Raw genomic sequence first — 27810 nt, 5'->3', positions numbered from 1 at the left:
CAAAGGCTCTCTGAAACAGGAGAGATCAATGTGGGCTGTTGCAGCTGGAGATCATATGGAAGAAGTAGGATTTGAGCTGGGTCCTGAAGGATGAGTAGGATTTGGAAAGGTGAGGGGGAGAAGCAAGGGCATTCTTGAGGGAGAATAGGGATAGGGGACAAAGGAAATGGGATCTGATGATGGAAGGTACAGAGAGAGGAGTGTGTGTGTGTGTATGTGTGTGTATTTGTGTGTACGCATGTGTGTGTGTATGTGTGTGTAAAACACTGAGACTGACTAAAGTTCAAGGTATATATAGGAGAGTAATGGGAATAAGGTTGGGTATTGTAGGATGATGCCAGATTATGGAGATATTTAAAAACTGAGCGGGATTTAGACTTAGTGGAGTAGGAAAAAGTTTTTAGCAAATGACAAGATGAAAGGGATATTTAAGGAACAATTAACCTGGCAGCAGTATGCAGAATGGATCAGAGGAAAGATTGAATTTAGAAAGAATAATTAAGAGGCCATTTTACCAGGTATGAGATATAAAAGAATGGACAAACTGAAGGTAGATGGAATGGGGAAAAAGTAATAGATTGAAGAGACATCTTAAATAAGCATATGAGGGATCAAAGAGAAGGTTGATGATGAGGTTTTGGTTTGGGGCTTGAGTAACTGGAAAAGTGATGGTGGGCACAACTGTTGAGAGAAGAGATAAGAGAATTGCAAATACAGTTTTGGACATGTTGAGCTTAACATCATCATCATCTATCAGAATTATAGCTAGCTTTTATATAGCATTTTATGGTTTATAAAGTGCTTTACAAATATTATCTCATTTGGTCTTCATTAACAAACTTAAAGGTAGGTTGTTATTATTATCCCCATTTTACAGATGAAGCAACTGAGCCAAACAGAGCCTAAGTGATTTGCCCAGGGTCTGGGGCTGGATTTGAACTCAGGTCTTTCTAACTGCAGCTGTAACCCTCTATCCATTATACCAGCCAGCTGTCTCATCAACAAATGTAAATGTTCAAGAAGTATATGGAAATGGGAACGCAAATGACAAGACAGGACTAAAAATATGGAAGACCTAGTTCATTACCAGTATGCAACTATACAAACAAAATCATCCGTGATTTTATCAGCACAGGAAACTCCAGCTGCCATAATCCCCTCCTCCAAGCAGTAAAGTTCTAGAGTTGCTGGAGACAGAAGTGAAGTGACTTCCATAGGGTACCACCTATTAGTATATACCAGATTTTGAACCAAAGTCTCCCTGACTTCAAGTCAAGCAGTCTTCATTATATTTTAATACATGTTCATTTCTGAGACTAGATAATAAATGTATTTTGATGCATTCCAAGTAGTTTACAGATGAGACTGAGGCCAAGAGAAATAAAGGAACTTATCTATGACATAACTAGTTAGCAGCAGGTATAGAAACCAATTCAAATTCTCAGTACTATGTTATTTTCATGACAACAAATAGAGGAGTCAAAACTTCATCACTACCCATCCCAGTAAAAAAAAAATTAATAGATTTCAGTTAAAGAAACAATTGTCTATTTATCTCTAACCTTTCAAACTAGAAATCCTTTTTAAACAATCACATGCAACAGTTCCAAAATATGTATAAACACATTAACAAATTAAAAGGAGGAAAAATTTTGTAAAAGTCAAAGCACCGTAAGAATATATTTCTATCCCAAGGGTTCTTAAATGATGCTTGCTAGCAGTTGAGAAAAAACAAAATCTAAACTATCAGTGCTTATATTTGATGGGTCCATGTTTTCACCAGTATGAGTCCTGTTCCCATTGGTTCTGCCTTATTCTACATGATGTGTTTCCTTAAATAATCTATGTAGTATTCCAGAAGCCTCCACCTAGTTCTTTTAATATGTCAGGGCTATAAATGTAATACTCAACTGACCTTCTATTCTGGTCACGCCTGTCCTTAACAGTACCTTTTATACCACTTGTCCCACTCAAGTCATCATCAGTAATATGCTACAGTTTGTTTAAATCCACTATATGTCTTTCCATTATCATTTGGGTTAGCATCTTCCAAGACTGTGCTCTTCCCTGATTTGCAGCTTTATATCATCATCAGGGATTATTCATATTCAATAGATTGGATGGGAATGGTGAAGAGGAAGATTTCATTTGGGCCTTAAAAGAAAAGAGATGGAAAGAACCAGAATGGTATGTGTTACAAATATGGAGGACACCATTAGCAGAGGCATGGAAATGGAAGAAGGCAGGATGAGAATGTGGGGGGAAAAAACTAGTTTGGTTAAAACATAGGTTTTGTGAAAGGGAATAGTATAAGAAAGAGTTCAGCCAAGTAGGTTAGATCCTGTTTGTTGAGAGCCTTAGATAACAGGGTCAGGACTTTAAATTTTATTTAGTATAAGTAGGGAGTCAGTGAAGGTATTTGGGTAGAGAGATAACCCTGGTTAACATATCAAGAGAGTATATGTCCTTAATGCCAGGACACACATTACTGCGTAAACTTGTATAAAAAATAATGAATTCAGAAAATACACAAAATAAAAATAGTTTAGAAGTAGCCACAGTAACAAACAAGTTATTTTTGTTACTACTTAGTTCCTTAAAAAATTATAAATTATAGAAATTTATGATTTAATAATCATTTTAGCTGAATATTTTATGGAAATTGAATTTTTTCAAAAAGAGCCACATTCTGACTACAACAATATATGTATGTATGTATAGATATATATAACTACATATATATATTACATGAACAATTCTCTACACACACACACACACACACACACACACACACACGAAGCTCCCAGATAGAAAAGAATGAGGAGAACACGGACTAAATAAGTTGCTTTGTTAAATGTAAATGTTCTGTTTGTGTGGTTTTGTTTGAGTTATTTTGCTAGTTCTTCCTATTTTTTGAGATTATATTATAAATTTTTTTAGATGTAGTCTGTAACAGGAAATCGCGAAAACAGACCTACTAGATGTTTTGTGCTGTCATCAAGGATATTCTCAGTAAATTTTTCTAATAAACATTTTTATAAGTATAAAACAAAAGACATAAAAATTAGTAGCTACTAATTTCTTCTCAGCCAAATTTTTTTCTAAAGAACTGTATGCTATAGTTTTCATTTTTAAAAAATCTTCTTTGCTTTGAAAAACATCATTTTGGGAATGCCTTTTAAATTGTGTCACCTACTGCACAGGTTTTTCTGTGTGTATTTGGTCAGGTCAGAAAGTTTGCCTAACTTAATTTTTTTTTAAGTGCAATTACCATTTCACTATATGCTGCATTAAGATAATGAGGAGGTAGATTCTAAACATGGTGGTCCCACTATCAGCAGAGGTGGAAATAGTTGCTATAAAGATGCAGACAGATCTGTTTCAGTTTGATTTTGTTTATTTCCCTCTTATTTTCACCTATAAACGCTTTCTGGGTGACAACAGCTTAGCCAAATCAAATGCCACACTCTTAACAAGTTTGTTTTCCTCTTGACTTCTTTTTACTATTTTGTGAACCAATATTACTCGTGGTTTTCCATCATTTTCCTCTGTAATGTTTTGTGAATGAACCAGAACTCTAAACGATATCTGGTTCTTGACTGCTTTCTCGCTTCATTCAGCAAAGAATTGTTTGCTTAATATGACTTCTGGGTTCTTTTGATCTCCTCATTGTAGTAACTATTTTCATCAGTTAAACTTCACTAAGAAATGATTGATAGCATTTTTGCTTTGTCAAATCCCCATTTGGAGGGAACCAATACCTTGCTGAAATAAATTAGGTTGGAACTGCTATAACCACACAGTATTTTTTTTTATAATTTGGTATTTATTTTAACCACTCTAATCATTCCATGGTCTGAGTACACAGAGATAGATAATTCAGAAATGACTGTTGCACAGGGTTTGATCACATCACCTCCCTGTTCAAAAATTTCAGTGGTTCCCTATTACTTCCAGGATCAAAAATAAAATACTTTGCTTAGTTTTCAAAGCCCTTCATAATCTTCTTCTCATTTGTTGCATTCTCCCTTGTATCAGTTATTTGTGTGTGTGTCTTTTCTTCCTGAAAGGTGTGCCCAGAACAGTAGGGCCTCCCTAAACCCTTCTTGTGTATAATTAATGAAATGTTAAATTCTCTGGTCAGGGTAGCTCTTTGATAAGATGCAAACTCAATTGGTCCTATGTACTTACTTCCCTTGCCACCTAAATACCACATTGTGGATTATTGATTAATTGTTAACCAGTTTGTGCACCTGGACTATGTCCTTAGAGTTGGCCTTTTAAGGGAGAGAGAGAATAACCAGAATGCCAGATACGGGAGGGAGGGAGAGAAGGAGGGGCGGGGAGGAGAGGAGAGAGAAGAAGAGAGAGGATTCACCCCAATTCAGACTCAGTTTCCAGGAGGAAAGCCTACACCTTCACACAAGTCTTCCAGGAGATCATATGCATCAAGGAAAGGCAAATTAAGCAGATCAAGTACAGGGGTTCCTGGATTATTTGGATTAGTTTTGGAACCAAAGAGGAATTAAAGCTCAGGAGTAACAAGAGATTGAGCTATGATGTGGAGCAGCGAACCTAAACTTTGTCCTTCATGGGCACTATAAACTATAGAAACTGTTCAGAATAGCAAGGAGAGGAACCACAAAGAGTGAAGTGGACTACTTATATAGGTAAAGGGAAAAGGAGAGTCAACTCTCTATTAGTCCCAAATTATTTCTTACTAAGGAAGAACCTCAACCTCGGAGTAATACAATTAAACCCAATAACTAGTTAATTAACTAATGAAAAAATTATTAAGCATCTTGTGCTAGCTGATAGGGATACAAGTAAAATGACTGAAACAACTTCTACTCTCAAAGAACTTACATTCTAATGAGGGACGCAGGGACATATATAAGTGTACAATACATAAAACATAAAGTCAATAAAGACAAGTCCATGCAAAGTAGTTAACAAACATATAGAAGGTAGTTTAGGAAGGAGGGTACTAGCAGTTGGGTGTTCAAGAAAGGCTTCAGGCTGAAAGGTTTTTTTAGATATATATTAAAGGAAGAGAGGTAAAGATGGAGTATATTCCAAGAATGTACGTATTTGTATTTGTTCACTTTGTATTCATGTGGTATATACGTCCTTGTTAATTCTCTCATTAGAATGTAAATTCCTTGTGAGTAGAGACTGTTTAAATCTTTATAGTTTTATCCCTAGAATCTGGTAACTGCCCTATGTATAGCGGTTGCTTGATTGATTGCCCTAGTCTACCTATAGCTCTGGACACCAATATTAAATTAAATTCTACAATTCTTGACCAGCCATTCTAATGGGTTAAAGGGAAAAACGTAAGGGTATTTTGATTTGCATTTTTCTATTCGAGAGTCTTTCTCATATGAATTTTAATAGTCCATATTTTTTCCTTCATATACCATCCATTCACATTCTTTGACCATTGCTCCACTGGGGAGAGTTTAGTAGTCTTACAGCTATGTACAATTTCTTTATGAGTACTAGATATCAGACTTTTATCTGATATGTATACTGAAAATATTTTCCCAATCTTTTCTTTAATTTTAGATATATTGTCATTGCTAGATATCAAGCCTGTCAATTTTGTCTGCAATAATTTCTTCCATTTGTCTGATTAATAAAATAAAAATCTTCCTTCACTATTCTTTTTTATAGGTTTTTGAGGGAAAATTTAATCCATTTATATTTTTTCAAATGAATTTGTCATTTCAATCATTCTGTTGGAAGGGAATACTTTCTTAATATCGTTACTGTTAATTCAAACCTTAAATTACTCTGAACAAATTTGCTGTCTTTTATTAGTGATTTTGTCTAGGTTTCTTTAACTTAGACTCTTCCTTTGTCAAAGATAGGATCTTTATTTTGAGATAATCTAGCCCCATCCCTTTCTTCCCTCTTATTCTCTCTCTCTCTCTCTCTCTCTCTCTCTCTCTCTCTCTCTCTCTCTCTCTCTCTCTCTCTCTCTCTCTCTCACTCTTTCTCTCTCTCTCTGACACACACACACACACACACACACACACAAATACACACAGATATATACCATTTTCCTCTGTTTCCCTGAAACACCCTTCTGAAACATTTAGTAATTTAATTGTTTTGCTGGCAACTGGCTTACCTTGCTTTGAAAAGTGTCCGATGTTTTAAGGACTTGTTTTTACCTCAGAAGCTTAGCTGAAGTCCCAAGGCTTCCTTGAAGTGCATATGTATTTCTTCAAATTTTGAAGTGTCTAAATGTTTATCAAATGTCCATTTTTTCTTTAATGAAGCATATTGAGTTAGGTTGGATCAATAATCCTGCATACCTAGCCTTTTTTTTCTTCACTGCGTATTGTATTTGTGTTGTTTTCTATTTTTTTCTGATCATTCTTTGAAAAATTCTTAATGATCCTGAATAGTTTTTCTTAGTAAATAATTTGTCTTCTATAACTTACAGTTATTCTTTTTAATTAGTCTTTAAAATGCTGGCCTTTGTAATATATCTTGAAAAGTTAGATCTCTGATTCTTCCTTATTAGGGTTCTATGGATTTTTTTCCTATTTGTATATTTTTGGTTGTTTTTGCTAATTCTCTTACGATTTCTTCCATAGTTTCTTTCAATGATATGGTTAGGTGCTTTTATTTTTCAAATTTTCTGGGATGTTAGTAACCTATTGCTGTGTCTTTACCTATCCTTTATATCAATGTCTTGGTTCATCATGTTTTCAAATTCCTTGGATGATCAATTAATTTCCATGTAGTTTCTATTTGAGTATTTCTCCAATTGTTCTGTATTCGCTTAATTCTGCGCATTTTGTTGTAGGGACTTCATTGCCAGCTAGTTCTACAGGATCTTTCAAGTTGTCTGGTATATTCTCCATATTGTTCATTGTCTTCATTCTTTTTTCCAAATCTTTTTAACATCTTTTGATTTTAAGTTCCACCTATGTTGTTTATAATTTTCTTTATACCAACTATTATTTGATCTTGTGATTTTCTTAGTTGTATTGATTACTTCATTTATTTAAACCATTTGTACATTTGAATTTCTTCCTTTTCCATCTGTTTTGCTTCTGGAATTGCAGAGTTTATTTTGCTTTGTTTATTTCAAACAAAAACACACACCCATGATTTTAAAAATTGTAAACACATTTTTCTTCACTTTGTTCAGTTGATATTTTGGTGAATGATTTTTCTTATATGGGCCTTTAACCACTTTTTTCTTCTTCAGTATTTCTATTTGATGTTTTCTGAAAGCTATATGAGAAGCCTGGATCCTTTCCAACCTCTCTACCATCTTCCCTGGAAAGCCTAAACCCAGATTCTCTGAACCATTTCTAGTATTTTTTCCAGGTGTGTGTGTGTGTGTGTGTGTGTGTGTGTGTGTGTGTGTGTGTTAAAAGAGGTTATCTGGCTGTTGAGGTGTGTTTTCTTACTGGAATAACAGTTCTAGGTTCACCAGTCTTCAAGGATCCTCATCTTCTACTCTGTGAGTTGATGTTAACCAAATTCACAAAACATTGATTATAATTCAGATCATTTTATTAAATTTAAAATGAAAATTATACCTGATGTTTCAAAATATTCATTTGCCTGAGGCTTTGGAGAATGATGAGACGGTTAGTAAATGGTTAGCTTTTATTTCACCCTGTGGGAAGGAGAAAGAGAAGTCTTACAAGGTCAATGAGACTTAAGTCAGAAGTGCTGCAAAGAAAATAAATTAAAGGATGAAAAAGTGTGAATTCACAGTTCTGTTATCAGCAGTAAGAATGTCTCCAACCACCCCAGGCCTGATCCATCTGGCCTTAATTTGACTCAGTTATAGTCCTTTCTTAGCATGTCCACATTATTTCCCTTGATATTTAGTTCACTGTCTCAGAATCCTTTCAGCTCCATTCTCCCTGCTGTCCAGGGCCTCAAGGAGATAAACATGGGAGAACTTAGGTGCACAAGCATACAGTTTATTTTCAACATTTGATTACATTGGGAAAATAATTGGCATTCATATTTCTTCCTATTATGTTGACTGACACAGGAAGCAAAACTGCAGATGAGAAGATTGTTGGGTGAGCATGGAATCAGAAAAAAAAAGAGTTGGATAGTCTTGAAGTACATTTCTATCAAGCTGAAGCAACTGAGGAAATTTGCTTTTCCACTCTATGGATATGTGACAAGTCAACTAGTATCAGTAATTAGACTTACACCCTTTCTCCTAGATAGTCTTGCTGACACATCAACAAATAACTTTTCTTCTCAATTTTCCAGGTTGCCAGCTGACCCGCTGACCCTTCTGTTAGGACAACACTGACATAACAGACATGTTACAATACAAATGGATATATGTTTATCATGGACTAGATTATCTCTAAATTCTGCCCTTGGTTAGACCTTAATCACATTTACTAAATAAGACAACATATTCAATATGCTTTGTAAACTTTAAGGCATTATTATCATTATCCCTACCAATATATCTCCCAGAGAAAGTTTCAGTAACCTCTAGTTTCAGCAACAATAACCTGTTTAGGTACCATCACTTCGGGTGAATTGATTGTGTAGGTACCTAATATCATCTGTTTTAGACTGGCTCATATTAGCCTCAATTTCAAACAGTGATTTCTTTTATTAAAAAACTCGTATCTTCAAATTCTCAAGGATGCATCCACTGACAGCCTACTATAGATTGATTAAAGAAGATGTATTAGGAATATGAGTTTATCTTAAACTAAACAAATTCTTCATTTTTTACCTGGTTGTTCGTAATTAAATGCTATCATTCTTAAGACTTTTTTTAATGGAAACCTTTCTTTAAAAAGCCTGTTAAAAATATATCAAATTGAAACCATATCCATAATGCTTATTTTGACCATGAAGTGGCAATATCAATCATACAACAAATTCCTAGGGATATAAGGATGAAAATCAAACAGTTCTGATCCAGTTCTCAGACAGCACCAGAGAACAGAATATCTGCCTTATCCACATTCTAGTTTGGTCTCTACTCTAAGGTTATGCTTTCTCCCTCCACCAATCCCATTCAACTTATCATTAACTACAATAGTTAACAGCATTTTATACAAGTTATCTCATTTGATCCCATTAAGCAGCTGCATAAGAACACCATATAGCCAGGTTTGGGTTGTACTACATGCCATGAATTGATAGTATTTCAATAATACATGAATACCTAAAATGTACTCACCCATTTTTTTCTTACTAGTCTACCCTATTGCAAGGAAGTATACAGATAGTTCAATAATTAAGTCAACTATTTAATGCCAAGTGCATAAATATTTTATTAATCCCAAGAAAAAAGGCAAGTAAACACATGTAAGTGCTTGTAATTTTAAAAATTAAAATGGTTTCATATAATCTTCCAGGTCAGTTCCTATATAGATGCAGAGGAAATTTCAATTAGTAAAACGTCTGGGTCATGTTTTGACAAACAATCCTTCTTTTTAGTGGAAGATGTTTACAATTTAGATAAGTACATTTTATTTTTATTTTATCTGAGATTGTTGGTTTCACTTCATTTTCATAACATTTATTTGTTTGTTTTTCAGTTGTAAAACAAATTTGAGAAGTTATGGAAACGAGCAATGAAATTGCAATTGTGGGAATAGGATGCAATTTTCCAGGAGGTGAGTGTGGTAATAATGATATCCAACAGGATTTTTGGAACTTATAAAATGTACAAACATACTATGCTTCATTTATAAAACATTTAACAAAGAAGTTTAATTGTAATTTTAATTTAATTTTCCAATATTCTTTAAAGATATGAGAAAAGTTCAAATTATTTTAGTATATTTCTGAGGATCTACCTGTCTGAAGATTTACCTGCTTACCTAACATATATCCCTGGTTTGCCATACGATGGGTAGGAGAGTCTATGGATTACTTGCAAAATGTAGCCATGAAGTAATGTGACTGATTTTTGTTAATCACATAGAACTTATACATCCAAATGAGTCTTGTCATTTCTCAAGCTGTCACCATGGAAAGTCTTGAATCGAATGCAATAGGGATACTGTTAGAACATTTTGGGACTTCCTCTTTTGGAATTATCTTCAGTACCTAGACTCCTGTTCTTTTGATTATCATTAATGGTGGTAAATCTCCATTTTTTGAGAGTGTATAACATATTTTGGAAGCTGCCAAAAATCAGTCAGAGTAAGATTGATGGATAATACTGTTTTGCATCCAAAACATGGTGTGATGCAATGAAATTGATCTTTTTTCCTCCGCTGACTTTGCAATTGTCTCAGTAATCAATTCCAAAAGAGGAATTCTAGCAAAGGTCTACATGATGGCAGCATCACTGGAACACTTAGGTAGATATTTTAATATGTTTGTTTAGAAAAAGGAGGGATGAGACTATGTCATTGTAATGCTTAGAGTGTACCTACGAAGGCTAAGATGTGCTTTACCATGCAGACACAAAAGAAAAATCATCTGAAGTTATACTTGAGATAGTATTATTTAAGAACCAAATGAAAATATCTGTGAAGGATCTGTCACCATAAAACACTATATAAGGAAAGCACAGTCCTTTACACATAGTAGACTGTTAATAAAAGCTTGTTACTTGCTGTCTACAAATGTAAGGTGTTTTTTTATAAAAACAAACAGTAATTTATTTTTAATTTCATTTCATTTTTAAAAATTACAATGAGTTAAAATCCCCAATCTTATCTAGAACCTGTCATTATTGATTGGTTTCAAATATACAAGAAACCGGGAAAATTAGAAAATATTTATTTTAAATACTTCCTTTCATTTGTCTTACTAACCTTCCTGTTTGATTTATCAGCTTGTCTTACCTAGCCTTATTATCCTTCTTACCCGTCAGCTCCTTTCTCATTCTGATACTCTTTCTGTTCTAGTCTTTGTCCTTTTCCTTCTTGAAGCCCTCCAAACCAAGTAATTCTTCTTAATTTAAGTCTTTTAAGAAATTTTCAACAAGAATCCCAAAGCTATTAAACCATGAATACTCTTTGATCTAGCAATATCACTATTAGGTCAATACCTCAAAAAGAGATCAAAGAAAAAGGAAAAGGATTTCTAGGTACAAAAATATTTGTAACAGCTCTTGTTGTGGTGGCACAGAATTGGAAATTGAGGGGATGTCCAACAATTTGGAAAATGGTTGAACTAGTTATGGTATATAAATGTGATGAAATACTATTGTGCTATAAGAAATGATGAAAATGATAGTTTCAGAAAAATCTGGGACGACAATGTAAAGCAGAACCAAGAGAACAATTTATACAATAACAACACCTTGTGAAGATAATCAACTTTGAAAAACTTAGGAATGTTGAACTACACAATGCCCCTCAGAATTCCAAAGGAATCATGAAGAAACATGCTCTCGAGAGAACTGTTGAATTCAAAGTACAAATTGAAGCATATTTTATCTTCCCTTTTTTTCATTTTTTTTGGTGGGGTGTGGGTGAGTGGGGAATGGCTATTATATTTTGCTTAATTATACATATTTATAACAGATCTTGTTTCTCTTGCCTTCTCAATGAGTAGGAGAGGGAAATGGGGGAAAAAATTCAGAACTGAAAATAAAATTAATTTAAAATAATTTAAGTCTTTTAGCTAGGTGGTGTAGAGGGTAGAGTACTGGACCTAGAGTCAGGAAATCTGAGTCCAAACCTGGCCTCAAGTCTCCACCTCTGACAAACCCTACCTCTTCCCTGAACTTCCTATATTTCCTAAGATTGAGTTGACTTCCCACATGAACAGGTAGAACACATTTAACTATATTTTATTTGACAAAGAATCAAAATTTAAAAACCAGTAAATAATGCATAAAAATGATGAAGTGATACAAAAATAAAATTTCTACCTATCTGCTTTGGGCAACTTGGGGATTTCCAAAACCTTGCAAGTCCCAAGATTATACAAAGGATTATTTTAAAACCCTTCATTCCAGAATGCGTTTTCAGTTTGCTAAGCTGCTCATTTTTTTTAATCTGAGAGTAGGCAAAAGGATGGTGCTGATACAACACAGTTCTCACTTTATGTTTATCTCACACTTACAATAGGTAAAGTCTTTAGTTGAAAACTCCGGAAGCAGTCTGGGAGATCCTTCTCAGCCAACATGTAGAAATGAGAATCCAATTCAAAACGGACTAACAATTCAAAATTGACTAACTCATTACAGAGCAGCCACCACTGATCTATCCTTAAAACCTCTGATCTGAATCTCTTCTCAAATACCTTCTTTCTCCTGTAGCTTCCTCAAGGCATTTGAGAGAAGCAATTTCCCCCCTCTCTCATTCCCTAGTACCCTACCTGTGCCCACAGATACAGTTCTAACCAAGTCAGTGCCCTGTTCAAAACCCTTCAGTGGCTCCCCATTACCTCAAGGATAAAAGATGAACTCCTTGTCCTAGCGTTTAAGACCCTCCATAATCTGACTCCCATTTACCTTTCCAAAATCTAAATCACTCAACCTTTTTAGAATAATACAGTGGAAAAGTACATTATTATCTCCACTTTATAGATGGAGAAATGGGTCCAGAGAATGTAAGTGACCTGCCCACAGTCACATAGTTCTTCTTGACTGCAAGCCCAGCCCTCTACTCTGGTACATCCAGGCTAGATGAGAGGTAATAAGAAATGAGTTATAGGGTAATAGCCATGTCAGCAGAAAAGAAATAAGGTATTGTGGAGGCAGAATTATAATGATCAAGAAGACTTGAATTATTAAAGTCTCCCTCCAAGCATGATGCTCTTAAATTCAATTAAGGTCCTACTTACTATGTGCAGGGCACTAGAACATTTTCAAAAATATAAACCCCACTTTTCACTTGCATTTACTTTATATGTGAAGCCATCACACTATTTTTCATGTAGGTAAATTCCTTATAACTCTTCTTTCCTTCCTTGCTTGGGTTTGCTTGGCTGTTGTTATAGTTTATTTTGAGAAACTTTTGACATTGTAAAAGCATTTGCTAAGTTCCTGATATGTGTCAGACTTTCTCCGTCCTCAAGCAGCTTATACTCCATGGGGAGGAAAACAACGTATTACAAGGAGACAACATAATATATAATTATATGCCAAACGCATTCTATGCAGCTTGGTGGAAAAGACACTAGCAGCTCTGGAGAGTTCCTAATCTCCCAAGGCTTCATGTAGAAGAATGACTCTTGAGATGAACATAGAAGGAAATCAAGGGATGAATTTCATTGAAAGCAATACAACTAATTATTACAATAAATAGGAAAAATGGTATTATTTTAACAGGAGAAGGAATTGACAATTTCTGGCAAGTGCTTGTGGAAGGAAGAAACTGTACAACAGAGATATCACATGAAAGATTTAATGTTGAACAATGGTATGACCCAGATGAGAACATACCTGGCAAAAGTGTGACAAGACGAGCTGCTCTTGCTGAAGGGTAAGATCATTCCTAGAATTTCTGTAAATATATACTCTTAATTATTCCGAACCAGACTTAATTCTTAAAATCCTATTAAAGGTTCTAATTTAATCACTGGAAAGATAAACTAACCTCTCTCAATCTCCTCTTACTTTCCTATTCCCTCTTTTTATTTTTTTCTAACCAATCTTACTGAATAAAATTCAACGAGTATTTATTAAGCACTAACTATTTCTAAGTCATTATGCTAAGGTATACAAAAATGCAAAGTGACACTGTGACTAACTTCAAGGAGCTTACAATTTAATAGGGGTGTAAATAAAAGGAATGACATGTATTTAAATAAGTATGTTGTAAGTTGTGATGAGGAAAGACTCACTAGTTTTATCAGAATAAAGGATGAGACCTTTGAAGACATCTCTCAATAGAAGGTATTGACATCCCCATTTATGACAACTCTTCTGTGCAGGTGTGGAGCACTCCTGGGAATGGGTACTGCTTGACTCATTCACACACCACTAAGGATGATAGCCATGATTTGATTGGCAATTCCTTTGTAGAAATTGTACCCTAAGACAGGTTCAAGGGATCCCCTCAGACCTAGAGATGGCACCAACGAAGAAGCAATGGCAGAACATCGTGGGAGTTTCCAAAGGAGAGCCACATGGCCCCAAAAGCTAAAGTAATCATATTGGCTGAGTCTTGGTCCCAGCCAAGGGCAAGGGAGGAGTGGTGAGAGTTCTAAAACATCCAGGGTTTTAGAGAAAGAAGCTGGAGGCCTATTCTATCCTTTAAAAACCTTCCCTTGATTCTGCCATCCCCTCAAGCTATTACCCTTTCTCTCCTCTCCTTCTCAACCAATCTCCTAGCAAAAATTATCCATATACCTGCCTCTGCCTCTGCCTCTGCCTTCTCCCTTCTCCCTCACTTCCGTATTCCTTTCAGTCTATCTTCTGTTTCCACCACTTCACTAAACCTGTTCTTCTAATTGCTAAACAAAACTCTCTTAATTGCTAAGTTCAATTTACCTTTCTCAGTTCTTATCCTTCTTGACCTCTCTATAGCATTTGATGTTGATCACCACTCCCTTCCCCTGAATACTCTCTCTTTCCTTGATTTTTGTGATACTGTTCTTACATATCTGTCTGTTCCATCTCAGTCTCCCTTGCTGCATCAACTGCCTTTGGACATCTTGAAGTGGTCTTCCTGTGGGCATCTTCAACTCAATATGTCTAAAACAGAATGAATCATCCTCTTGCAATCACCCCACTTTCAAACTTCTCTATTATTGTCCCATAATACCACCATCCTCCCAGTTACCCAGGTTTGCAGCTTTGGTACCATCTTTGATTTCTCTCACACCACATATCCAGTCTGACCATGTCAATGGTCAATACACTCACCAGAGTCAGTACAACAGCAATATGCTCAATAAACTTCAGTGACTACATAACTTTTGACAAAATGTAAAAGTTCTGATTGTCATGTAAAGTTTTCTGTAACTTGGTCCATTTCCAGTCTTTTTATGCCTTACTTTTTTATGCCTGACTCCTTTTCATGCACTCTCCAGCTATAATGGCCTACTTATTCCTCCTAGTCCATGACACTTCATGCCATACCTCCATACTTTTGTCTCTCATGCCTGGAATGCTCTCCCTCATCATGCCTGCCTCTTAGTTTTCCTGGCTTCTTGCAAGACTCAACTCAAATTCCTTTTGCAGGAGGCCTTCCTCTCTGAAATCTCCTCTTTCTACTTCCTTTATATACCTATTTATTTATGTTTTTAAAAATCATAAACCAAAGAGGAATTTAGTGGAATTGATCATATATAGGAGAAGTATTTGAGCTAAGATGCTCAGCTTCCTTGGTGTTTTCAATAAAGGTATGGTAAGAAATTATCATGACTAACTCATGTAACTCATTTCAAAAACACACCTTTGCTAAAGTAAGTACCTCATTAGAATTTGTTTCATACTCTTTTTTCCTACTTTTCCTTGCCAGGTTCAATGAATTTGACAACAAATTGTTTGGAATCAGTGACTCAGAAGCTGAGCGTCTAGACCCCCAGCAAAAAGTACTCTTGGAATGTGCTTACAGAGCTCTAGAGAATGCCGGAATCCCTACTGATGAAGCATCTGGCTCCAGGATTGGGGTTTTCATTGGTGAGACAGTAGGGATAGAATGATCTGTAGCAGACATCTTTCAACTCAGGAACCAATTGAAAATATAAATAGCAATGACTGATGCTGCAATGTAAACCCAATGAAGTTTGCACTCTGGGTCAAATGAATGCATCACATTGACCAGAAATTCTAAATTCAGGGAATATCCCTTTTGGCTCGCTTCTTATCTACCCTCTCCCCAAAAGGCTTACAATTCACAAAAAATAAGACTGACATGATTGCATTCTTTCCCCCTACAATAATCTCAGTAATATTTTTCCTTATTTTGTAAAATATTATTTCCCATGACTAGTTATTTCAAAAGTTTGTGTTAACTACAATCTAGTAGTATGATTTTTATTAATAAGTTATTTGATGAATTGAATTTCTGCTTCCATTTGTGTATAGTCCACGTTGTAGCTTAAATTAATCATTTAATGGAAAAACCAAACATTGATTGGTTTAAGAATATCTAGTGTTCCTAACTACATGCCAGTTTTTATTGATAAATATTTCTTGCAACAAAAAGTTTAAAATATAAAAGTTTGAACTTATAAAATAAAGAGTTAATGTTTTAATCTGTGGATTTAAGGAATTGCCAAGGTGAATCTAATTATATGAAGATGGTAACATCCACTGGTGAACTATGGTATTGTTCCCATCTCCAATACATCTTACTGATGCCTCAGAAAGAAAAAAAAGAAGGAAACTTTTTAGAACCACAGTCTAAAGTTAGGAGGTTCATTTCAACCCAATCCAGTCAATATTCATTGCATCTAATGGGTGCAGGTCACTGTACTTCAAAGAGAAACATAGGGTGTCCTAAAAGTCTTGGTGGAGTCATAAGCTTATTTAAATTATTAAAGCTTTAAACTGAAGCAAGACTTTTGGTACACCCCATATAAAATGTAGATAAGACACTCTCTCTTTCATCACAGAGTTTACAACCTATAAGTAGGATTAGTCATAAAGACAGATAATTAAAATACTTAACAGTACAGGATAAATACATGATAGCTGAAGCTATGGAAGGATTGAGGCTGTCCAAGGTTGGAAGTACATCTAAAAAAAGAAAGAAAGACTAAGGAAAAAACCTATTGAAGAGGTTAGGAAAGTGAGGTCCCGATGAAGGACCCAGAAAAGGAATAATTATATAACTAGGAAAGACATAAGAGGAGAAACAAGAGAGTAGGACATATGCAAAGTGGGCTTTCCCAAAATCAATACTTTCCCAATAACGAAAATATCAATAACACATTGACAATGTCAAAAGCCATAGAACATCCAGGAAGAATGAATACTGAGAAAAACCAATAGATTTCATGACCACATGGTCAATGGTGCAATTTGAGAGAGAAGTTTCAGTGGAGTGACGGAGGTGAAGCCAGAACGATAAGAACCTGTGACATCTTGCAGTAGTGACAGAACATTGCTCTTATTTTTCAAGAGCTCTATGAAGGAGCATTGGTTGGTTTGGCTGCACTGATTTTTTTTTCCTTTTTCTTTTTTTAATCTTTGTTGCCAGGGATGGTTCTCTCAGTTGAGAGCGAAGAGGGAAATATTTGGAAATGAAAGTGATATTTTTTTTAAAAAAAAAAAGGTTATCATTAAAAATAAGATTTTTAAATAGCACTCAGAACTTAAGTAGATGTTTAATACAATCCAAAAAGAGACTTCTAACTAAAGGTAGACTTCAGAAAACCTGTATTTCATCTTAACCTTCAGATTTCTTCCAACCAATTTTCCTTAACAATGTTTTCAACTTATTTTATCAGAAGACAGTGCTGGGTGTATGTGTGTGTGTGTGTGTGTGTGTGTGTGTGTGTGTGTGTGTGTGAATGTGTATGTGTATATGTAGGTGGGGGGGGCGTGCATGTTTCATGTTAGCAAAAAAAGTAAAATGAGATTCATTTCACACAGGTCAATTTTATTGCTGACCTTGCTGGAAAACCTGTAACTCCATGAAGTAAAGGTTTCTGAATAGATTTATATGGCTTTACTTTCTGAAAACCTTCACTGAAAATTCAGATGACAGATTTTCAGAACTGAAAAATAAATTCAGAATTTATCTGTCTGCTATATTCTTCCTGTGTCTCTCGCTTAAATGTTTTCCTTTGCTTATAGGTCTTATGAATCGAGACTATGAGTGCATGACTTCCAAAATCCCTAAATCTTTGAACCATTATAATGTCACTGGATCTGCAATGAGCCTAGCTGCTAACAGGATTTCATATGCATTTAACCTAACTGGACCATCAATTGCATTAGACACAGCATGCTCAGCATCTCTTGTTGCCTTGCATTATGCATCCCTTTCAATTAAACAAGGTATTTGCTGAACTTGAGTAACCTATAAAATAATGCGGTATTGATGATAATTACTCTGTCACTAATTACTGGGTTTTCTTTAATTTTTAATAATTTGGTGATGCATTTTTAAACATCCCTTTCTCTTTCCAATGGTTCCTCTCTACCCCCAGTAGAATCCTCTCTTTGTAACAAATAAGTACAAACAAAACATTCTTTCTCTGAAAACATATGCCTCATTCCACACTCATTTATGCTTATAGAAGACATATTTCACCTGATATCAATCCTGAAAAGTCAGGATTGGTTACTAATTTGTTCAGAGTGAGAAAACTTTCATTTCCTCCATTTATTTGCCTCCAAGAACGGTGCAATTGAGGTTATCTGTTGTTGGTTGAAACATCATACGATTTGCCCAGTCAACCATACCCAGAAAGTCAAGCACTTCAAAGCAAACTGGAAACCAGTACTAGATTTCTCAAACCCTCTTTCTAGGTTCTCCATATTTAATATTCTCTTTTGAGGGAAAAATCTGAAAAGCCATTGCAGAATTTAGGAACAAGAATTATAATAACTGAAAGGGCCTCCAGAGATCACTCACTGGAGCTCTTTATTTTAAAAAGGTGACTACACATGATCATGGTGATATATGTAATGGCAAAAAGTAGGGCTATAACCTCCATCAATCACTCATTCAATAAAACATTTATTAAGCACCTACTATATACCAAGAATTTTGCTATTACACTGTGACAAGCTCTGTACGCCAGCCATTTAAAACTGCTCTGAAATTTTGGGAATCCCCACACTCTGTATAATAAGAGATGACATTTATAGGATAAAGTTTGCAAAGCAGTTTACATTCGAGGCTCACAACACTGAGATACTACAGACATTATTGTCCCAAATGTCTGAAGTTCAAGTGAGGTTAAGGGAATTTACCTAACATGATTACAGAGCTGAACAGTGTACTAGGTAAGACCTGAACATGGATGAGCATGACTTTTTGGTGGCTCCTCTAGCACTAACATACTACTTAAGTAACATTTAAAACCAGGGATTCCTCTAAGAGCGATGCTTTGTCCACACATGTGAAGCCCAAATTGAATTTGATGTAAAAAAAATTAAAATGCATGTTGCAGTGAAGAAAGTGCCAGGCCTGGAGTCAAGAAGACTCATCTTGAGTTCAAATCCACTCTCAGACACTTAGCCTTGTTTGTTTCAGTTTCCTCATTTGTAAAAATGAACTGGAAAAGGAAAAGGCAAACCCCTCCAGTATCTTTACCAAGAAAACTCCAAATGGGGTCATGAAGAGTCAGACAAAACTGAAATGACTGAACAACAAACAAAAGAAATAAAAATAAGCCTGACTGGTGAAAGTTCTTTCTTTCTGGTAGATCCAAAAATCCAATGAAACATGACACGCTTATAGCTGAGTACACAAGGCCTACAGCATCAAAAATTTAAAAATCCATAGGAATATACATTTATAAGAGTGTTGAGGAGTATATAATTAGAAATGGAAAAGATGAAGACTTAAAAGAAAAAGGAAACAATCAGGTTTTTGAGCAATTACCTTTAGAAAATGTTATTTTTATATTCACCAGATTCTTTCCAATGGAATGCAAAAAAAAAAGCATTCTTTATTTAAATCAAAGTCTGCAACTTTTAGGCAAATATTTTTTTTTATTTCATTGCAGGAGACTGTGAAGCAGCTCTCTGTGGTGGAGTGAGTTATATTTTAGATCCTCACATTAATATAAAGCTGAGTAAAGCCAAGATGATAGCTCCAGATGGGATGAGTAAACCCTTTTCTATTGGAGCAGATGGTTACGGAAGAGGTGAAGGCTGTGGCATTGTCTTACTGAAACCACTAAAGAAGGTAAGATTTGGGGGAAAATTTTCATAATGAAAATTGTTTAACACATAGTGGAGAGAGTACTGGGGCCTGGAGTCAAGAAGACAAGGAGGGAAACAAGATGTCAAAGGACCTTGGATTTATGGGCATTTGTTTCAAGGAGATACTTGGGGCCATTCATTCACTCTGCTCCCTAGGTTCTGTTTAATTCTGAGTCTGGTTATTGTCTGTGCACAATGTCCATCCAAGATGTACTGATCATATGTATGTGACCAACTCCATACGGATTAGCACCTCTAAAATAATGGACATTTCATATGGGGTCCATGAGAGTTCTCAGAATCAGAGCATCTCAGATCCTTAGACACCATCTAGTAGCACCTATTGTATACATGAACTGGAATCATTTCTATAGTATCCTTGATAAGTGACCATGCAGCCTTTGCTTAAAGATCTCTAGGGAAGGAAATCCATCTATCCCAAAATAGTCCATTCTGCTTTTTAATAGCTCTGATTGTTGGGGATGGAGTTTCTTATATCAAACCTAAATTGTTTTCTTCTCTGCTTTGACCCATTACTTCTGGTTTGTTTTGGTTTTTTTCCCCTGTAATGCTAAGTAGAACAAACATAATCCCTTTCAGATGACAATCCTTCAAATACTTAAAGATGGCTTTACTATTCCCATAATTTTTTTTGTTTTTCAGGCTTAACAGGCCCTGTTCCTTCAACTTAGTCTTGTATACCATGATCTCTATATCTTTACCAACCTGTTTGCCTTCCTTTTGACACAATCAAGCTTATTAATGTCCTTTAGAAAATATGATACCCAGAACTAAAAGCAGTATTCAAGATTTGGTCTGAGCAAGGCAGAGTATAATTCCGTTCCTAATCCTGGATGTTACCTGATAACTTGCTAACTTCTCTTCACTCACCAACCAAGTATTAAAAAGGAAAAGCAGGCAGATAACAGGTGACTATCATGTCAAAATAGATTATAAAGCCATCACCAAAAAATACAGTAACATAAGTCAATCGATCACATTCTATTCCTAGCCTACGTCATCCCTCAAAATCCAGAATTGAAGAGAACAGAATGGTTCCAGAGCCCTTTGGTGGGTTCCCAGTACCTCTGAGATGGTCCTTGGAGACGGGGAACCACCCCAAGGTCACTCAAAACTCCTGAAATCAATCCTAGAATAGAACCCCTATATCAAAGGAGCCAACTCCTTACAACCCATAGATTCCTATGTTAAAGAGCGTATACTCTTCTGCATATTGTACATCACTATTCTGATCCTGTAGAATCCCATAGAGGAAAACAGTGAAAGACTGAGCACCCTATTAGCACAAGAAAATGAGAAAGCACTCATAAGGGAAAAAGGGGGCTGAATCTTAAATCTGTTTTTCAGACAAATATCCAACATTCTAACTTACAAATCACAAAATGAAAGTTAATAGGCTGTAGTGGTTAATTGCCCATCTCTAGTTCTCAAGCACAATAAACTGAGTTAAATTGCTTTGTCATATTATAAATACATATTATACACACATGTACATACACACATACATGAAATATACATGTACATTTCTGTTACTATACTACTTTGAAAATGGCAAGGTAAATTGACATACCACTTCCAAAATGGCAACTTGTACATTCAAAGTTAAATGTTCCATTTCCCCTTTGGATTTTTTAAATTAGGAAACCAATACTATTCCATGTGACTGAGTCATATTTTTTTAACAGGCACAAGAAGACTACAACAAAATCTGGGGTATTATCAGTATTAGTGCAGTGAATCAGGATGGACGATCAGTAACTCCCATCACCAGGCCCTCGCAGAAGCAACAGGAGAAACTCCTAAAGAGCATTTATCCAAGTCATATCAACCCATCAGATGTGCAATATGTTGAAGTTCATGGCACAGGAACTCCTGCTGGAGACCCTACTGAAGCAGAGAGCTTAGGCAACATTGTTGGTAGAAGAAGATCCAGTAATGCGCCTCCTCTGAAGATTGGTTCAGTGAAAGGCAACATTGGTCATACTGAGTCAGCCGCTGGAATAGCAGGTCTAATTAAAGTGCTTCTCATGATGAAACATGAAAAGATCGTCCCATCTCTCCACTATTCAGAGAATGGGAGCAGTATAAACACAGAAAAGTTAAATCTCTCCATTCCAACAGAAGTAGAGAAATGGGAAGAGTCCACAGAATTTGGCAGAGTTGCTGGTATAAGCAGTTTTGGATTTGGGGGGACCAATGCTCATATTGTTGTCAGGCAGTTTAAGCAGCAACCTCAGTACATACCTCTTAAAAGGCCCTATGAAATATTTGTACTTTCTGCAGCTTCCAGTAAATCCCTCAAGCTCACAATGGAAGACACTGCTCAACAACTGAGCAGAAGAAACCAAGAGCCATTGCAGAATCTGGCCTACACTTCAGCATGTAGAAGGAACCATGCCAATCACATATACAGAAAAGCATTTGTGACAACTTCCCTAGGGAATCTGCAACAAAGGCTCAGATCAGCAGCTAAAGCACAAATACCTCATACAAAGGGGACTCCTCATTTAATATTTGTGTTCTGTGGTAATGGGGCCCATTATAAGGGGATGGGCAAGGTCTTGCTCAATTCTGAGCCAGTGTTCAAAGAAAAGTGCCAAGAAATTGCTAATCTGTTTCTTCAATTTGAACCCACCAGATTCCTGGATTTAATAGAAAAAGAATTTGATGATTTTTCAAGGCCTGACATAGCCCAGCCTATCCTTTTCATAATTCAAGTGGCTTTGGCAAACCTCCTGAAATTCTGGGGCATTAAGCCTGCTGCTGTCCTAGGTTCATCAATTGGGGAAGTAGCTGCCTCCCATTGTGCTGGATTTCTCTCCCTTGAAGATTCTGTGAAGGTTATTCATTATAGGAGTATGCTTCAGTCAAAAGTAGTTGGAGGGAAAATGCTGGTAGTTGGAAACGTCCCTGTAGAGGAAATCTCAAAAGCCCTGGACCCTCACTCTGGAAAGGTGTGCATTGCATCCTTCAACAGTCCCTATTGTTGTACTTTGTCTGGAGATGCAGATTCTGTGAGTGCTGTTCATGAAGACCTAGCTCAGCAATTTGGGAAAAGAAATATATTCCTATACATCTTACCTGTTCCAGCTGCTTATCACAGTTATATGATGGATCCAATAGTCAAAGATATTACAGAAAATATAGGCGATCTGGTGAAACAGGAGCCAGAAGCAGAAATGTTTTCAACAGTGACCGGGAGAGCAAGTTCTGAAAGAGACTTAACTACAGGCAAATATTGGGCCAGGAATGTTCGAGAGCCAGTTGCTTTCACAGAAGCCCTCACAGCTGCATCTCAAGGAAGGAAAAACCTAGTATTTGTTGAAATAGCTCCTAAGCCATATTTCAAAAGAACCATCAAGGAAACGTTAGGAGAACAAACTCTGGTTCTTCCTTCCCTACAAAAGGAGAAAAATTACGAGACCCTTTTTGCTCTGATAGAAAATCTATTTGAACTGGGATATGATCTCAATTGGTCACATTTCTATGATGGGTTGAAAGCAATTCCAACAGACTACCCTAGATATCAGTTTGATCATCAGAATCTCAACGAATACCTGCAAAGTCTTCTGCAGCATCCCAGAACAGTCAGTGTCAATCATCCTCTCATTAGCAATGCAAATGTTGGCTTAGAGTTCATCTGCACAATATCCCAGGATACAACACCCTACGTCTATGAGCACAAAAACAATGGTATGCCTTTGGTTCCTAGTGCCCTCTTTGTAGAGCTTGGCTTAGCCTCAGTAATGAACAGTTCAAGACCCAAAATACCTTTAAAGAGATGTCAAATGAGCATCACTTTTGTAGCTCCCTGTATAGTAAAACAAAATTTCTTAGATTTGAAGATCCAAGTGGAATTAGGGAAAACAGCAGCAGAATTCACAATACTCTCTTCATCATCTACAATTTATGCAACAGGTAGAGTTGCAAAAATGACTGAAATTTTGAATGGAAAAAACCATCTCTGCCTTGAGGGCATCATACAAAGGTGCAAATCAGTCATAGCCATTAGTAAAATTTACGAAGCCCTCTCCCTTACTGGTTTTCAATATGGCCCTATTTTAAAACAACTAAATGATATTTTATACTGTGATAAGCTAAAGGAAGGCATCACAACTATCACAGTAAATGAAGAAACCAGAAAGGAAATATATAATTATCACATCCACCCAGTGTTATTAGACTGTTTCTTGCAAATGACAGCTGTAATGGCCACCAAAAGCATAGAAACTGGAGGAACATCTGGATTTCCGACTGCCATTGGTAGTCTTGCCGTCTTCGGAACCCTGGAAGAGGAAATGCAGATATATATAAAAACGAGCAAGTCCACTGAGAACTACATCGAAGTGTGTGGATGCTTTACAAACAAGCAAGGACAAGTTTTGGCAGAACTGAAGAATGTAGGGTTCAAGTTTGTGACACAAATGGCCAGCAAGGATAACGTCTTTCTAGAAAATGAATGGGTCGAAATCTCTCCCATCCCAGAGGCTGGGAACTTAGAAGAACCACCGAAGTTCATAGTGTTTGCTGACCAGTTTGGGGTAGCTAAACTGCTAAACAAGTATATACATAACCAGTCCAAGTATGTTATGTTTGAGGAATGGGAAACAACTCTAAATTCAGAAAGGACGGGTGACACGGTGAGAAAGGAGATCGGCGATTTCCATGATGTGCTATTCATGTGGGGAATCCAAATACTAAGTGAGGAAACCCCAGCAATTATAATCACGCAACACTTAGCTAAGTGTTGTGAGGCATTTCGTCAAGTTATCTTGGCCTTGAGAGAACAAAACTGTCACTGTTCTGTGACAGTTGTCACTTACAGAACAACCTCAAGGAATGTGAATCACATTAATCCTGGATATGCTCTGCCTGGTATGATAAGAAGCTGTTTTGTGGAAGTTCCGGAGATTGCATTTAAAATGATAGATATTAGTTTTAAAAGTACCCAGGACATAGCAAGTTTAGCACAAGCTATTATTAACTATAAAGGGGAAGATTATTCTGAACTCTGGATTGATCAGGGGAGAATTTATACTACTGAAGTCAGAATTACTCCTTTGCATGACCCTGATGATTTTCTTTCTTCAAAGCACCTTCAGAACTCTGAAATACTTACTTTATATACAGCAGATCCTTATAAGGCAACAGATCTGTGTGCCCAGTTATCAGACCATGGGGTTACTTATCTTGAAAACCACACTGTTGAAGTTCAAGTAGAAAAAATATGCATCCACTCAGAAGACTATTTTCCTGTTAGCATCTCTAGTTTGACCTTTGGAAAGACTCTGTACTGGACTGAACACACTGCGGAGAAACATCAGTTGCTAGCCCTGGACTTCAGCGGCACAGTAACCAACATAGGCAAAGGAGTGAAAGAGGTGAAGGTTGGTGATCACATTGCCACATGTTTTCCAACTGATGCATCATCAAGAGTCTTAATTCCTGAGTCTATCTGTCTTGACACCATAAAGTTCACAGTTCTTAGAAGTACCCCTTGTGTATCATACTTCATAATAGCTTGGAAAATTCTTACTCAGATATTATTTCCAAATACAAAGCCTCTTGCTTCCCTTGCTGTCATCTCCACAGAACCTAGATCTATTCTAAGCAAAGTGCTAACTTTGGTTGCTAAAGCAGATGACTGGAAAGTTAGTCATGTCTTGCCCTCTTCTGATCTATGGAATAATGTGAAACATTGTCAGGCTCTCATTTTTCTGCCTCCATTAACGAGCTTCTATGTGGAAATGCTCTCTGGTCTTTCTCACCTCAGGGATGTGGTGTTTGTTTATGGGAGTCAGGAGCCTGAATTTCTGCAGCAACTGTTTCATAACGGCCATGAACATATTCAGGTTCACACAGTAAACCTGAGCCAGGTTTTTCAGAAATCAGCTCTGCTACACACCAATATGGCTGTCTATAAATGGATATATTCAATGAACTTGAAAGACATTACAAACTTAGACTACAATATTTTTCAGCAAAAGAAGTCATTTACATGCAAACAACCAGCTCTTGTCTCCTATTTCACATGCATAGCCATTCCACTTGTTGTGTTGGGAGGAAGGTTACCAGAAAGGGAAATTTCAGATATACCTAAGTATACAGGAGAAATGAAATTATTTAAGTCAAACGCAGTGTATATTGTGGCAGGTGGACTCTCTGGTCTTGGCTTAGAAACAGTAAGATTTATTGCTCAGAATGGAGGTGGTTCTGTGGTGATTCTTTCAAGACGAAGTCCAAATGCCGAGCAACGAAAAGAAATGCAGTCTTTCGAAAATCAGAATGAAGGCTGCAAGATCATTAGCTTGCAGTGTGATGTGAGCGCCACCTCTGAGGTGAAAAAGGTGTTCAATTACATTGGCAATATCTTTCCAAAGGATACCATCAAAGGGATATTCCACAGCGCAGTTGTGTTGGATGATGGACATCTTGAAGCTCTGAACCTCACTCGCTTTGAGAAAGTATTAAGTCCCAAAGTTGCAGGGGCAATTAATCTTCATTGTGCTACTAGAGAGTATGAGCTGGATTATTTTGTCTGTCATTCATCTGTTACTTCATTCCTTGGGAATGCAACCCAAACAAATTATGCTGCTGCTAACTCTTTTCTAGATATCTTCTGCCATTATCGGAGAAACTGTGGTCTGGTCGGTCAATCCATTAACTGGGGAGCTTTGAATCTTGGGCTATTACTAAATAAACAGAACATTCAAAAATTTTTGGCAAGCAAAGGAATCCTTACTCTTCAGAAATCTGAAATTGATAAGTACCTTCGTAAATGCTTACTTCTGAATAATCCTCAACAAGCAATTATTAAAATTGATTACAAAAGCTTACAGGATTACTATTTTACTCAAGTTCCATCTCTCAAAATCCGTTTTTCAGCAATTTTCCAAGAAGAAACCAAGAAGTTGGATGAGTCTAACTTAGTTGCTCATGAAAATTCATCTCATTCAACGAATGAAGGTTATATTAACTCCCTAGCAAATGAACTCAGCAATAGCAATCTTAAAGACATTTCGATGGACACTTCTCTTGTGTCACTTGGCATGGACTCTATGGCAGTTATAACCCTGAAAAATAAGCTCTTCCATGACAAAAAGGTGGATGTTCCTCTTATCAAACTACTTGACCCTAATGCAACTCTGCTGACCTTAAAATTGCTTTTGGATGAAAAATCAAATGAAACAGTCAACAATTGAGACAATGACAAAAATAAAGTAAATGACAAGTTTTAGAATAGATGGAGGAAGAATAATGAACAAAAGTGGAAATTAAAAACCAAAAATACAAAATAGAAACACGGCGCTCTGGAAATAGTAAATAATTAACTCATCATTTTATACCTTTCTGACTTAGATTTCAAATACAGTATTAAGAATTCAAATATCATAACATCTATATTTAGTCCATTAGAATTCAGGTAGCAGAAAAAGCTTCCAGGAACAATTCCAAAAGAATATTTACAAGACAAAGGACTATTAACTAGAATTTTACATTATATCAAAGACACATAGACACTCATTATTGCTATAAAATAGCTCCAAATAATCAGATGCACAAATTCCTACAGCAAACAAAAAAGTTCATTATTAATATGGGATACTGGAAAAAGAAAAGGAGTGATTAGAAAAGTTGTCACAAGAAGAGATTTTGGTATAGGATTAGAGAATTATGGAATCTCAGAGTAGTCAAAGTCCTCTGAAACCTTCTAGTTCAACCTGACTTCAATGAAAAAAACACTCTTCAACATATCTGACAATTGGCGGTCCAGCCTCAACTTGGAGTCTTCTAATAAAGGGAAACCTACTACATCTCAAGGTAGTCATTCTACTTTTTGGTAGCTGGTAGGAATTTTATCTTTAACCAGGCCTTTCACTGCTGCTATGCTATTCTGTCCAGTGCTCTTGGCACAATGTTCTGGAGTCTACTTCTCCTAAAGAATGTTAAGCCACTGGGTCACACTTATCCTTTAGATTATATCTGATTTTTTTTTCAGTTCAATAAACATTTATGAAGTATGAGAC

The 27810-nt window shown here is 36.2% G+C and overlaps 1 protein-coding gene across 2 annotated transcripts; it reads left to right on the top strand.

The window, feature by feature from the left end:
• LOC140532839 (phenolphthiocerol/phthiocerol polyketide synthase subunit C-like) lies at window positions 1-27599 on the top strand. Of its 2 annotated transcripts, XM_072651806.1 has the most exons (8): window positions 1-109; window positions 2079-2187; window positions 9561-9638; window positions 13259-13412; window positions 15396-15556; window positions 17681-17884; window positions 19564-19745; window positions 21469-27599. In XM_072651806.1, the coding sequence occupies exons 3-8, from the start codon at window positions 9584-9586 to the stop codon at window positions 26983-26985; spliced, it is 6273 nt and encodes a 2090-aa protein (XP_072507907.1). In that variant the 5' UTR covers window positions 1-109; window positions 2079-2187; window positions 9561-9583; the 3' UTR covers window positions 26986-27599. The 2 variants fall into 2 exon arrangements, with proteins under 2 accessions (XP_072507907.1, XP_072507906.1); XM_072651805.1 differs by lacking the exon at window positions 2079-2187.
• The last annotated feature ends 211 nt before the right edge of the window (window positions 27600-27810 follow it).

The sequence above is a fragment of the Notamacropus eugenii genome, chromosome 3, assembly GCF_028372415.1.
Source record: "Notamacropus eugenii isolate mMacEug1 chromosome 3, mMacEug1.pri_v2, whole genome shotgun sequence".
In the NCBI taxonomy this organism is placed as follows: Eukaryota; Metazoa; Chordata; class Mammalia; order Diprotodontia; family Macropodidae; genus Notamacropus; species Notamacropus eugenii.
The sequence above is the reverse complement of the archived record's forward strand: the minus strand, read 5'-3'. Positions and strand labels throughout refer to the sequence as shown.